General features: G+C 46.8%; 1 protein-coding gene and 1 long non-coding RNA gene across 5 annotated transcripts in view; one reads left to right on the forward strand and one right to left on the reverse strand.

The window, feature by feature from the left end:
- Sctr (secretin receptor) overlaps positions 1–14,149 on the forward strand; it is a 51,321-nt gene that overhangs the window by 24,496 nt on the left and 12,676 nt on the right. For 2 of the 4 annotated variants that reach the window (XM_085840558.1, XM_085840565.1), the window contains 5 exons: positions 824–927; positions 7,937–8,034; positions 8,361–8,435; positions 9,143–9,275; positions 10,104–10,257. In XM_085840558.1, coding sequence (XP_085696684.1) covers positions 824–927; positions 7,937–8,034; positions 8,361–8,435; positions 9,143–9,275; positions 10,104–10,257 — 564 coding nt within the window. The remainder of the gene's footprint in view (positions 1–823; positions 928–7,936; positions 8,035–8,360; positions 8,436–9,142; positions 9,276–10,103; positions 10,258–14,149) is intronic. The other 2 variants (XM_085840566.1, XM_085840570.1) reach the window with 1 other exon arrangement.
- LOC147006115 (uncharacterized) lies at positions 6,941–11,874 on the reverse strand. Its single transcript, XR_015047623.1, has 3 exons — positions 11,794–11,874; positions 7,389–10,288; positions 6,941–7,198 (listed from the first exon to the last, which is right to left on the reverse strand). It is a non-coding gene; the product is annotated as an uncharacterized LOC147006115 (long non-coding RNA).

A 14,149-nucleotide genomic window follows, 5' to 3' on the forward strand; every position in this document is an offset into this window, starting at 1 on the left:
GACTCTGGGCCACACTTTTGGTTCTAGAAACCCATTACTCATGTGGTCCGAGGAGTTAACCTGCAACCTCATGCCAGGCATGGATGGGGGGAGGGGGCAAACACAGTTGCTCCCAACAGGCAGTGACAACATCGTGACTAAAGGAATAATAACCCAATTCTTCCCACAAGGGACAGCTGCCTGATAGACTTTATTTACCCCAGTGGCCTCTGCTGGTTTCCATCTGGTGAGATGAGCAAGACACAGTGGTCAAGCACAAAGACCTGAGTCTGGTAGCCAGGCTGGACATAAAATGTACATGTAATGCCAGAACCAGGGAGGCAGAGGCAAGTGCATCCCTGAGACTCACGAACCAGCTGGCTCAGTCTAGTTGGCAAGTTCCAAGCCACTGATTCTGTCTCCAAAGGCACACACACACACACACACACACACACACACACACACACACTCACACACACACACACACACACAGAGAGAGAGAGAGAGAGAGAGAGAGAGAGAGAGAGAGGAGGGGAAAGCATCTTTACAGCCTAGGGGTCCATCCTCAGAAGTCAAGTCCTCAGCACCCACCCAGATGCTCCAGGACCCACCTATCATGCCAGCAGAACTGGGGTCGGGGTAAAAAAGGGCATTAGTACAAAACGTGAAGAGTCCTGCAGGTCCAACCCTCTTCCTCCACTTACTCAGCTATGATGTGGACATGTTATAGGGCCAATGCACGCCTCAACTTGCCCACCTGTAGAATGATGTCCATATTTACATGTTGCCAGAGGTTTCCTGTAATGATTCCACTATTCATCTGCTGCCCCCTTGTCACCCTCAGGGTCTCTGTTCCGGAACTGCACACAGGATGGCTGGTCAGAAACCTTCCCCAGGCCTGACCTGGCCTGTGGGGTCAACATGAACGGCTCCTTTAATGAGAGACGGGTAAGCCTGTCTTGTTGCAGCTCTGTGCCCAAGAGGAGTGGATGGAGGGTGAACTCAAAGAAAGGGCAGGGATGCCAAAGAGGATCTGAGTGCTGGCAAGCACCACCATGGCTAGCTCACAGGGAGTGGAGCACAGAACACAAGGTTTGTAGACTCCACAAAAGCAGCACTCAGTGAGACCCCGTCCTGGCCAAACTTAGTTCCTTCTATTAAAAACCCTCTCCTTTCACCAGCTCACCAGGACAATGTGTCTTGCTTGGCTTTCTTTCTCCTCTCCTCTCCTCTCCTCTCCTCTCCTCTCCTCTCCTCTCCTCTCCTCTCCTCTCCTCTCCTCTCCTCTCCTCTCCTCTCCTCTCCTCTCCTCTCCTCTCCTCTCCTCTCCTCTCCTCTCCTCTCCTCTCCTCTCCCCTCCCCTCCCCTCCCCTCCCCTCCCCTCCCCTCCCCTCCCCTCCCCTCCCCTCCCCTCCCCTCCCCTCCCCTCCCCTCCCCCTCCTCTTCCTCCTCTTCCTCCTCTTCCTCCTCTTCCTCTTCTTCCTCCTCCTCTTCTTCTTCCTCTTCTTCTTCTTCCTCTTCTTCTTCTTCTTCTTCTTCTTCTTCTTCTTCTTCTTCTTCTTCTTCTTCTTCTTCTTCTTCTTCTTCCCCCCCTTTCTGGGTATGTGCCACTAGACTATTGAAAAAATGTCATAGTAGACTCAGACAGACAGAAAGACCAGGCACAGGTGCCCCTAAGTGTCTACAATGTGAACGGCACCCACTTAGAGCAAAGATTGCCAGACCTTGGCCTTGGGCCATGACCAGCCTCCCCCAGCTTTTGCAAATGAGGTTTTGTTGGGACAAAGCCAAGCCCATTAGCACAGGCTGCTCCTGTGTGACAGGGACAGAGCTGGAAGAGACTGGGTGGCATTTTGAGCCTGAGATATTTACTGTCTGTCTCTTCAGAGAAAATGCTTGCTGTCAGCTGAGGGATGGCAAATAGGCAGGCGCTGTCAGGGTCCGAGGCAGAGACAGTCTGACCCAGGCCAGGGCTGTTCCTGGACTCTGAGTCCTCTAGACGCAATGGACGACAGCAGATGTTAAAGGCTGAGGGGACAAGGGTCAGATGAGAACTCCTGGGAGTCACAGTCATGCTAGGGTCAGATATCATGGACATGAAATCAGGGCTGAAGGTCACTCGGGACTGAATAGGACAAATTATTCTGCCAGGGAACTGCACACTGCTGTCCTGTGCCTTCTCAGGCCCCCATGAGCCAGAGTGGGCATCTCTAGATCCGACCACCCCCTGAGTAGTGTAGGCCTGACTGTGCCAAGTTTTAAACTGAAGGAAAGATCACAGGGTGGTGGTTCAGGCCATGAACTCAGGAGCCGGGAGTACACACCAACAGGTTGATCCAAGACTTGTGAAATTCCAGATCTCTTTCCTTTTTTACTTTTTTAAAAATTTTTATTTTGAGATAGAGTCTCCTGCCGCCCAGGCTGGTCTCAGCCTCCCTAAATGGCCCAGAGTGAACTAGATAGAGCTCCTGTTTCCTCGGTCCCTCTTCCAAAGTGCTGGAATTATAGGCATGCTACACCATGCCTGATGTGTGTGGTACTGAGACTCGAATTCAGAGCTTTTAACCTGCTGGGCAAGCATTTTGTTAACTCTTTCTCACCTTAGGAAGGGGACACTCTAGCCCCCATTGAGCCAACAATTCCCCGTTTTCTCCTTCCCAGCCCCCAGAACTGCTCCCAGTTGCAACGATTCCATGTTTTCTGATTGGATTTTATGAGGAAGGGTCTCATGTTGCCCAGGCTGGCCTCAAACTCCTTATGCACCTGAGATGACTCTGAACATCTGGTCCTTCTGCCTCTGCTTCTCTCGTGTTGGATGGCAGAGGTGTACCACCATGCCCAATTAATATAGCACCAGGATGGAGCTGAGCCACACCCCCAACACTACATAATTATTTTCTCTCCCAAATTCTAGGGCTCACTAATCTAAGCTAACTCACCTTCATAGCTCTTCTGTCATCCCTGAGGAGTGGCTTCTGGTTTCAGGGACAGTCGCTGCTAGAGGGAGGCTCCATCTCACACAGTTGTTATCTGATGACAAAATGGCTTCTTATTCTGAGTAAAAAACATCTACATACCTTCTCCAAGCTCCTTCCACCAACCGTACACACAGTGAGTCTTGCCTTTCAACCCGTCAATCATTCTAATATTTTCCCCCTAAGTTGTCACCGCTCCCTCACCCCCACACACTCAGCTTTTCCTATGTACTTCAGATGATACAACTGATGCTGCCCAGAAGCACCCCCAAGATTCATTAAGATGCCTCTTAAAATAACTGGACTAATGGCAGCCCAGTGGCATGGCCACCTGTTCAGAGCATTCTATTGATGAAAGAGAAAACAGGTCCATTTTTAGTTTTGGAGGCTAACTCATATGTCAGCGTTCCTGCCACCTCATCCGGCTGACTCACGAGGAAGAGTGGCTGGCGCTGGGGGAAGCGATGCATGCTGAGGGTCCTCTGAATGACAGGCATTGCAGATACGCCCCATCTGTTAGTTTCTCCCCATTTCTAAAAAACATGTAAGGGAGACAATATGGTCCCTACTTTGTTTGTAAAGAATGTGAGGCTCAGAGAAGTTAAGTAATTCACCCAGGGTTGGACAGCTCTAAGGAACAGGCTAGCCTTCTAGGGTTTGGGAGCTTGTCTTGTTTCTTTTCCACTGTACGACACTGAGGCATTTGGGCCGTTCCAATCCTGAGGCCACTGCTGGGCAGAGTCATAAGGCCCCCTGTACAGTTCTTGTCCCTTAAAGATGTAATTTCCCTTTTCTTTTGCTTACTAAACAGCACTCATGAAAATGCCAGGATAGAAAAATACAAAAGGAAATTACAGCTCTGCTCAGAAACGTTGGACCATGGTCAGTGACTTGCTGACACTTGACACATCTTCAAGATTTTTTTTTTTTTAGAATTTTTTACTGTCTTAGTAAGGGTCTTACTGCTGTGCACAGACACCATGGCCAAGGCAAGTCTTATACAGGAAGACATTTAATTGGGGCTAAGCTTACAGGTTCAGAGGTTCAGTCCATTATCACCAAGACAGGAACATGGCAGCATGCAGGCAGGCATGGTGCAGGCAGAGCTGAGAGTTCTACATTTTCATCTGAAGGCTGCTAGCGGAATACAGGCTTCCAGCCAGCTGGAAGGAGGGTCTTAAAGCCATGCCCACAGTGACACACCTACTCCAAAAGGCCGCGCCTACTCGAGGAGGGCCACACTTTCTAATAGTGCCACACCCTGGGCGGAGCATATACAAACCATCACAATTACATTAGTTTATTTACAGGGGAGGGGTTGGCCCGTGTGCCACAGCTCAGGAGACCAGAGGACAACTTGCTGTAAGCAGTTCTGTCCTTCTGCTATGTGGAGCCTAAGGATGGACTCGCACCCTCAGGTTTGATGCAAATGCCTTTACTTGAAGTGCAGCCCCACCAGCTCACAAGCTTGTTTTTAATAAAGATACAAAACTGAGCTCCACGGATTGGCTTATACCCCCCCCACCACCACCGCCTTTTTGAGATAAGGTCTTGTGTTTCAGAGCCTAGCTTTAAATTCACAATGTTACACGGCTTCATAGATTTTTAAAAATGTGATTATAAGCTCAGATTGCAGGGTATATAAGTTCCAGTCAAGACTCAACAGCATGTGAGGTTCAGGAAGAAAAACATTTTACTCAGATAGCAAATTCCAGTGCCTTGCTTTACTTCCTCAGTCAGGGTCACGTGGCTTTAAACTCTCCTCGTAGCTTGAAGAACCCTGATCTGATGCTGCTTCAACCTCTACCTGCCCATGCACCCCACCATGCCCACTATACAAGATGCTGGAAGTGGGAGCCAGGACTTCTCACATGCTACATAAGCAGTCTACAAACTGAGCCCAAGCCCCAGCTACGAAGTCATCTTGATATCACACCCACACACACCCACTCACACCCCCCCACACCACACAAACACACACACATACCACACACACACACACACACACACACACACACACCACACACAGGCCATCTACTATAATCATCTACTATAATTTAACGCTATTTTTACCTGTAGCAGAAACCACACAGCATAGGTAAAGTTTATCTTCTGCCTTTGCATATTATGATGTCCCATGAATAGGTCCTTACCTCTTTAGAAACTCTCAAAAAACATACCTATAACACCAGAATAACATTAATGATCTGTAGGTTTAAGATAATGCACTTAACTATTCCACTACTGGGCACTGGAAGGTTATCACAGTGGTTCTCTAATAAACACCTTTACAGAACCCACAAGATGGATATAGGGGCTTCTCCCAAGCTTGATGTTCCACGTGTGTGTGCACGTGCGCTCACACACACACACACACACACACACACACACACACACACACACAAAGTAAATGTAACCTTTAAAATGTCCTTATAAACAAATAATTTTCTGACAATTGTTGTCCCTCAGTGTCATGGCCTTGGTTCTGGGGAACCTATGTGTACCCGAATCTGAAGACGCTAAAATGGCTTATGTAAAATAACATAATATTTACACAGTGTTTATGCACATTGTTCCGCATAACTGAAGTCACCTCTAGGGACTTACAGTACTGAACACACTGGATGCCCTAGAAATATTGGCACTGTATTCCCTGGGGCATAAGGAAGGACCAATGTCTGCACGTGCTCAGGACAGACAGACTTTTTTTTTTACATTTACTTATTTATTTTATGTAGGAGGCATGTGCCATGACTCATGTGAGGTCAGAGAAGAGTTTGCAGCTTGGTTCTTTCCTTTCACTATGTGTGTGCTAGGGGTAGAACTTGGGCATAAATCTTGGTAGTGAGTGGCATTATCTGCTAAGCCATCTCTCTGACACAGAAACAGCTCCCCCATCTCCACTAATATTTAAAAATTGTGGTTCATTGGATATGTATGTGGACACAGAACCTGTGCCTATGGAGGGCTGGCTCAGTTTCTTAGGATTACCTCCTAGAGTGCCCGGCTGCAGCCCCGTTGGTAGAGTGTGCCTGTCTAGCACACAGGAAGCCCTGGTTCATCCCCGATACTGTGAAAACAGGGCAGAGTGGCACATGCCACACAGAAGGTGGCAATAAAAGGATTTGTTGTTCAAGATTATCACCAGCTACACATCGAGCTATGTGAGACCCTGTCCTAAAGTGGAAGGGGGGGGGGGTCAGAAGAAACCCCTACCTCAGAGGCTCTCAATGTGTAGTTACACATTCTTTGCCTGAAAATTCAACCGGTTTTCACTCCCCCTATTCCCATACCTGGGTAGAATATTATTAATTTTAAATATCTGTCAGCCTGGTTGTTACTATAATATTAATTATATATGTAATATACAAATATATCATATAATTATATTATATATCGGGGAGGGGGAGGGTAAAAAAAGAAATAAAAAATTATATTATATATCTTAATATATCAATTATATTATATGATTTTGTGTATTATAATTAATATAGAGTTAATACACTAATTATTATCATATACAATTATTATTAATATTAACCACTGTTTTAACATTCATTTCCTCAACCCACTTTAAGACTATAGTACAGTTCATTTTTCTGAGTTGAAATGCAGGTGTTATTTAATGTTTTTGTTCAGTATTCCTTTCTACTGCAATGCTTCTGCATCACACACTGTGAAGGGGCTGGTGAAAGAGTAATGTCTGTCTGGGCTCATTCACAGGAGGGTAGGGTACAGGCCGGGTGATGTGCTGTGCATCTGGCCTGGGCTGTACAGAGATGTGATTCTTGTCATTGTCATTTAAAAGTATTCATTTTATGCCAGGCAGTGAAGTGGTGGTGCACACCTTTAATCCAAGAACCCAGAAAGCAGAGGCAGGTGGATCTGAGTTCAAGGCCAACCTGGTTTATAGTTTGAATTCCAGGGCAGCCAGGACAACACAGAGAAGCTCTGTCTCAGAAAACCAACAAAAAATATAGTTCTATCTTTATTTATGTGTATTATACAAATATGTGCCTGCGTGCAGGTGCCCTTGGAGGTCAGATGAATGTGTCTGATCCCCAGGAGCTGGAGTTAAGGGTCACTGTGAACTGCCCAACGTAGGGACTGGATCCAAACTCAGGCCTTCCTCAAGCACTCTGGAGTGCTCAGCCATCGTCCCAGGCCCCTGGGGCTCTTCTTTAAGCACACCAACAAAGCAATGGTGAAGGGTGTGGAGAGAGGGAAGACAAAGGCAGTGAGTGCTGAAAGGATAAGAGGGTCAGAGGGGAGAGTGACTTTTAAAACCGACAGGGCTCTGTGTACACGGGGCAAACTACATCTAGAAGGTACATTTATTTTAGATGGTTCTAGAAGGAAAAAACTTCACAGATGGAATACAAAAATTAGCTAATTTGAATCTTACTTTAAAACATTCCTGTAGTGCATACACACCTTTGATGCCTGTGCTTGGATTAGAAGTTCAAGGTCACCTTCAGTTATGTTATAGGTTCGAGGCCAGCCTGGAATATATGAGACCCTGTGTCTCAAAGACGAAAAGGGAGGGGGCTGGTGGTGCAGTTAGCATGAAAGAGTGCTTACCTGGCATACATGGAGCCCTCAAGCACCATGAAAACCACGCATGGCAGCCCACACCTCCAATCTAAGCGCTTGAGAAGTGGAGGCAGGGGGATCCGGAGTGTAAGGCCATCCACCTAGGAAGTTTGAGGCCAGGCTGATACACATAAAACCCTTTATTTAAAAACTTTTTTCTAGTATTTTGTATTGTTGTATGACTTCCACTAAAGGTAGTGAGCAGCTTGCCTCTGGAGGTTTTCCAGTAAAGCCTTGCATTCATAGTGCTGGTAAAGGGACCTGCCAACAGCCGTTGGAACACGTAGGTGGATGGGACCAGTCCTGCCTCAAGCCACTGCCCCTGGGATGCAGAAGAGCCAGCTCCAGCGAGGTGGGCAGGTAGGGCTGACCTGTGCCTCTCTCTGCAGCATGCATACCTGCTGAAGCTCAAGGTCATGTACACTGTAGGCTACAGCTCCTCCTTGGCCATGCTCCTGGTCGCCCTCAGCATCCTGTGCTCTTTCCGGTGAGAACATCCTGCCCACTCTCCATACCCCTCCACCCCCGCCCGCAGGGACACAGTCCTCAAATCTCTCCCTATTACCCAGGATGGAAAGAGGGAGGTCTGGGGTGGGGGTGGGGGGATGGCGCTGCCCGGCCATCTTGATAAGCTCAGGATAGCTATGAATCTAGCTCAACACAAAATTGGAAACTTAAAACATGTTTTTGGGGTTGTTTTTTTTTTTTTTTTGTAACTCACAAAAGGAGTAAATTTTGTAGATGAAACTGTGCTATTGCAATATCATGCAAAAAAATGTATGTAGACATATGTATGTACACCTTCAAATCCAGGAGGCGGTGGTTATACATCCCTGGATTTAATGTGTGTTCCAAGACAAGTCCAGTGCAGTCCAGAAAAGCTAAAAGGTTGGACACCCTCTACGCAAAGCTCTCTTGTGGGGTTAGGGATGTGGCTCAGTTAGCAGAGTGCCCACCTAGCAAGCACAAGGCCATGGGTTCAGTCCCCTGAACTGCATAAACTGGAAACAGTGACATGTGCCCTGTGGCTATCCCAGGTGGAGGTAAAAGGATCACAAGTTCATGGTCACCCTTGGCTACAAAGGCAATTGGAGGCCAGACTAGGCTGTGAACGATCCGATCTCAAAATAAAATAATGGCAAGGAGGACCAGTAACAAACTTCCAGTCCCTAGAGCACAGGAGAAAACTGGGGAGCTGGAGGTGGTGGCTGGCCAGGGCAGAAGACATGTTGCTGTTCCAAAACTAGTGATTATGTTACTCCATTCTGTTCTGGTCTGTTCTGTTCTGAGTCATGGTATCACCAAGTAGCCCCTGGGAGCCGAGAATCTGAGATGATCCCTCTGCCTCCACCCAGGTGCTAGGATTACAGGCATGCACCACTAGGCCTGGTTTTCTTCAGTACAGTACAGGATGCACCAGGCACCTAGGGACCTATGTCCTCATGTGGATTCTCTTAGCAGAGAGGGATGGGACCTGAGGGCTGGTGGCAGGGCTTTGGTTTCTCCATGCAAGGGGAGGGGGCAGGGGCAGGTACACCTGTGTGAGCACCAGCCCCTCCTTCCATGATCTCGCAGCCCCACATTCTCTCTGACAGGAGGCTGCACTGCACTCGCAACTACATCCACATGCACCTGTTTGTGTCCTTCATCCTTCGCGCCCTGTCCAACTTCATCAAGGATGCCGTACTCTTCCCCTCAGATGACGTCACCTACTGTGATGCCCACAGGGTAACATGACTAAATGTCCTAGACTGACCTTGGAGAGAACCAAACCCCATAGCATACTGTCCTCCTTGCAAAGCGCCATTAAGATTACACAGATACGGTGCTTGGCAGGAGGTGGGAGTTCCAGGAGGTTCCCTAATGCAGCCGTGGAGGCATGATGTAAGCCGTATTAGACTCTGTGGAGGCTGCCTTTGGTTCCGAGTGCTCGCAGCGCCCCAGCTGCTCTGGAAACTAGACCTCTGGTGAGACTTCTCTTTTCTGGACTCGGCCAACTCCCAGCTACAGACAAATGGCAAAATCTAGGAGAAGTTGCCTGGTTATTAAAGTGGGGGGAAAAGCGAGTTTGCACCTGAATGTCTGCACACACACATCTTCAGAAGAACAAACCTTTACCAAGTCTGACCTATTTTCTCTCTTCCAGTGTCCAGATAGCTCATGTCATTGCACTCTCTGTGTGTCACCTGGGGTCCCTGACTGTCCACTGTAAGCAGCTCACTATGAGTAATCCTTAGCAATATTTAGCCCCCTACCCAAATATGTTAGGTTGAGCGGTCAGTGAGCCCAAGGACCTGCTTGTCTCTACCTCCCCTGGGCTGGGATGGCAAGCATGCACTACTATACCTGGCTCTTTAAAATGTAGATTCTAGAATCAAACTCAGGTCCTCCTGCTCATCCAGCAAACACTTTACTCACTGAGCTATCTCCACAGTCTGTGGAGATAGCCACATCCCTCAAGGTTCACTCTAAGCTGACCTCCTGCCTCCTGCAGTGTAGTGTTGTTCACTTGGGGAACAGTCACCCAGCCCGGGCTCACGTGCCTATCTCTTCCAGGCGGGCTGCAAGCTGGTCATGATCTTCTTCCAGTACTGCATCATGGCCAACTACGCGTGGCTGCTGGTGGAGGGCCTCTATCTTCACACGCTCCTGGCCATCTCCTTCTTCTCAGAAAGGAAGTGCCTGCAGGCATTTGTGCTCTTCGGATGGGGTAAGTCTGTCCCAGGTGTTATATGTGTGATCTGTGCAGGAGAAGGGGGTGAGCTGAGAATGAGGAGGATTTGATTTCTAGTTGCAGCTCTATCCACCCACTCATCAATCCATTCACCAAGCCATCCACCTTGTATCCATGTTATTCATCCATCTATCTATCCATCCATCCATTCATCTATCAATCCATCCATCCATCCATGAATCCATCCATCCAACCATCCATCCATCCATCCATCCATCTATCCATCCATCCATCCATCCATCCATCCATCCATCTATCCATCCATCTATTCATCTATCCATCCATCATCCATCTATCCACCCATCTATCCATCCATCTATCTATCCAACCATCCATCCATCCATCCAACCATCCATCCATCCAACCATCCATCCATCCATCCATCCATCCATCTATCCATCTATCCATCCATCATCCATCTATCCATCCATCTATCCATCCATCTATCTATCCAACCATCCATCCATCCATCTATCCATCTATCCATCCATCATCCATCTATCTATCCATCTATCTATCCATCCACCAACCCATCCATCCTCCCATCCACCCATCCATTCTACTGGCACAGTATGCAAAAAGGAAAATAGGAAGAAAGAAACCAGAGATGTAGTGTCTAATCCCAGACCCATGCTTAACTAATGTTTTGTGGTTTTTTTTTTTTTCTTTTGGCAAGTTGCTGGGTGGTTAACCCTCTAACCTCAGCTTCCTTGTCTTTCTGATTTGAAATATGAGCTGTAATTTAGCTTCAACTGAATGGTGGGCACCCTGAACTGTTTCCAATTCTATCCTGCCCAGCACTTGCTTCATCTTCTACAGATGATCTGTTCTTGAGTCCTCTTTATGGGGATCCTTGCAAATCTAGAATCAAGAGAGAGAACACAGACAGACTTCCAGGATAAAGGAAACAGATTGGCACACATAACTCACAAGTACAGAGATCACCAATTTCACACCAAGTTGAACCCAGGCTTTTAATGTCTTTCCTTCTGCCTTTGCATTGCCATTTGTAACAGTGGCTTCTTCATTCCTGGGGTTTTCCATGTTACCAGCACAGGGCCTCTGGGTTGTCTTTTTCTCACTACCAGGCTCCAAAAGACAAAGCCAAGGAACTTCTGGGTTTAATGCTCAAAACACACACACACACACACACACACACACACACACACACACACACCACATACACACACACCACATATATACATACACACTTACATATATACATATACACATATACACACATACACACATATACACACATATACACACATACACACATAGATATACCACATGCATAAACACACATCTACACACATGCACACAAATACACACATACACACATACACACACTCACACACATATACACACATGCACACACCACACACACATAAATACACTCACACACATACATACACTCACCCACACATAAACACACACACATGACAGATCATGTCCCACCCTTCCCCGCACTGCTCTGCGGTACATTCTGACTGAGCTACATGAATCTCTTACCCAATGGCTGAGGCAACCATGAGAACAGAGTGCACCAATGCCGTGAGCCACTCAAACTACCTGGTGTCCAAAGAAAGTTCAGGATTCAGTTTCTAGGAAAGAGAAAATGATAGCAAGCCAGCCATGCAAAGGCCCCACAGTATATCTTTTTCCTCTCCTTTATGGCCAGGGAAAATAATTTCTATTGCTTGAGCACTTCATGGGTTCAGTACTTGACATTTAATCAATTCACCAACCTCCAGAAGTCTCTCAGAGACTTCAGCTCAGAGATGGCACAAACATGTTCAACTTACACTCTAAACAAGGGTGGACCCAGGGTTATTTGCCTGTAACAAATATCCACCCATCCTTCAGTCACTTATGTGCCCAAATACCCATCTGTCTGTCTATTCATCCACCCACTTACAAACTCAATATATATCCACCCACTAGTATGTATGTACATATATCTGTACACCTATGCATATAACCATTCATACATCCATGTGCCTTCCCATACATCTATCTAACCATCACTTATTAATTCCAAACCTGTTCATCTGTCCATCCATCTAGCCATCCATCTGTCTACACAGCTAATTACCTGCTTATTGTTCTTTTGATTTATCCTATATGTACATAACCTCAAGGTTCTAGGTAGAATAAGGATCTTGGGAGTGATTTAGAGCTTCATTTGATTTCTTCCTGATGTCTTTAATTAACTATAAAGTGTCCTTGCAAGTAAAGCCCTCTTCTGATGTTTCTGCTTGTCTAAATCCCTACAGGCTAGAGTCTTGTCTCTCTATCAGACCAGAAGGGAGACTGGCAAATGTACTGCCTCTCCTGCTCCAGAACTTCAGCCTACGTAGCATGTGATTAGCAGGGGCTTGTAGGGCTATACAGATAGATGTCTGCATGGACAGGTAAACCCATAGGGGACCAGGGACTTGTCTTTGACTGTCCTAAAACTCCCGATTTAGAACACAGCTCACCCAGCTCCACAGCCCTAATCTGTCAGGATCTGAGAAATAGGTAAGATTGGAACCCTAATTAATTCAACATCAAACAAAAACCATGCTGGGGACTGGACTGGGTCCTCTAAAAGAGCAGCAAGTACTCTTAACCACTAAGTCATCTCTCCAGCTTCCCTCCCTTCTTTGGGTACTTAATTAAGAAGTGTCTGTCCTAGGAATGTCACCCTGAGTCTTCTGCCAGTCTAAATCTCCACATGCTAGGGTCTCGTCTCTCCATTAGACCAGAAGCAAGGAGGTCAATCAGACTTATACTAATTCTTCCAAATCCTCTGAAAAACCCTTCAGTCTTATTTGTTAAATCATTAAATAACCAGGAAACCTCTGAGTTCTTATATATTTTGTGTGTACGTGTGGTGTGTAATGTGTTCATGCATGTAGAAGTCAAAGGTCTAGGCCAAGTGTCTTACACTATAACTGTCCATTTATTGTTTGAGATGGGGTCTCTCCCTGGACCAGAGCAGACTGATGGGCTAGGGGGACTGTGAAGTTCAGGGATGCCCTGCATCTGCCTCCCCTCTCTCCCAGGGCTAAGACACCTATTACCAGCCATAACTCTTTTTTTTTTTTTTTTTTTTTTTTTTGGTTTTTCGAGACAGGGTTTCTCTGTGTAGCCTTGGCTGTCCTGGAACTCACTCTGTAGACCAGGCTGGCCTCGAACTCAGAAATCCGCCTGCCTCTGCCTCCCGAGTGCTGGGATTAAAGGCATGCGCCACCACGCCCGGCCCAGCCATAACTCTTAAAGGAACATTTACATTTCTTTCTTGTGTACGAGTGTTTGCTATTATGTATGTGGGTGCACCATATGCATACCTGGTATTCATGGAGGCCATAATTGGATGTCAGGTCCCCAGGACCTGGAGTTACAGCCATCTGTAAGTCTGTGTGTGTGTGTGTGTGTGTGTGTGTGTGTGTGTGTGTGTGTGTGTGTGTGTGTGTGTGTGCATGTTGGGAACTGAGCCCAGGTTCCCTGCAAGAGCAACAAGTGCTTTAACTACGGATCCATCTCTACCTCCCTGTGGTGCCTGGGATACAAACTCACGTTCACATGCCTGTGATGTGATAGACTGAGCCCATCTCTCCAGCCATGTGTACTTATTTTTCTTTTCAAAGAAATGATTAGTCAGAGAGAGGTTATCTAAAGACTAGTTTTTAAAATGCAGCATTAGAGATAAATTTGAACGGTACAGCACTTGCCTAGCATGCAGGAGGTCCTGAGTTTGATCTCCACATCACAGAAACATATTCAGTAAAAATGAGAGATGCTTTTGTGTTTCCAACCATCGAAGCGTGTAGTATGACACAGCTTCCCTCCCCGGCCCTCCTCTGACATTTCGTTGCTTTCA

This window comes from Mus caroli, unplaced genomic scaffold (genome assembly GCF_978045245.1).
Source record: "Mus caroli unplaced genomic scaffold, Mus_caroli_1 scaffold_1, whole genome shotgun sequence".
NCBI lineage: Eukaryota > Metazoa > Chordata > Mammalia > Rodentia > Muridae > Mus > Mus caroli.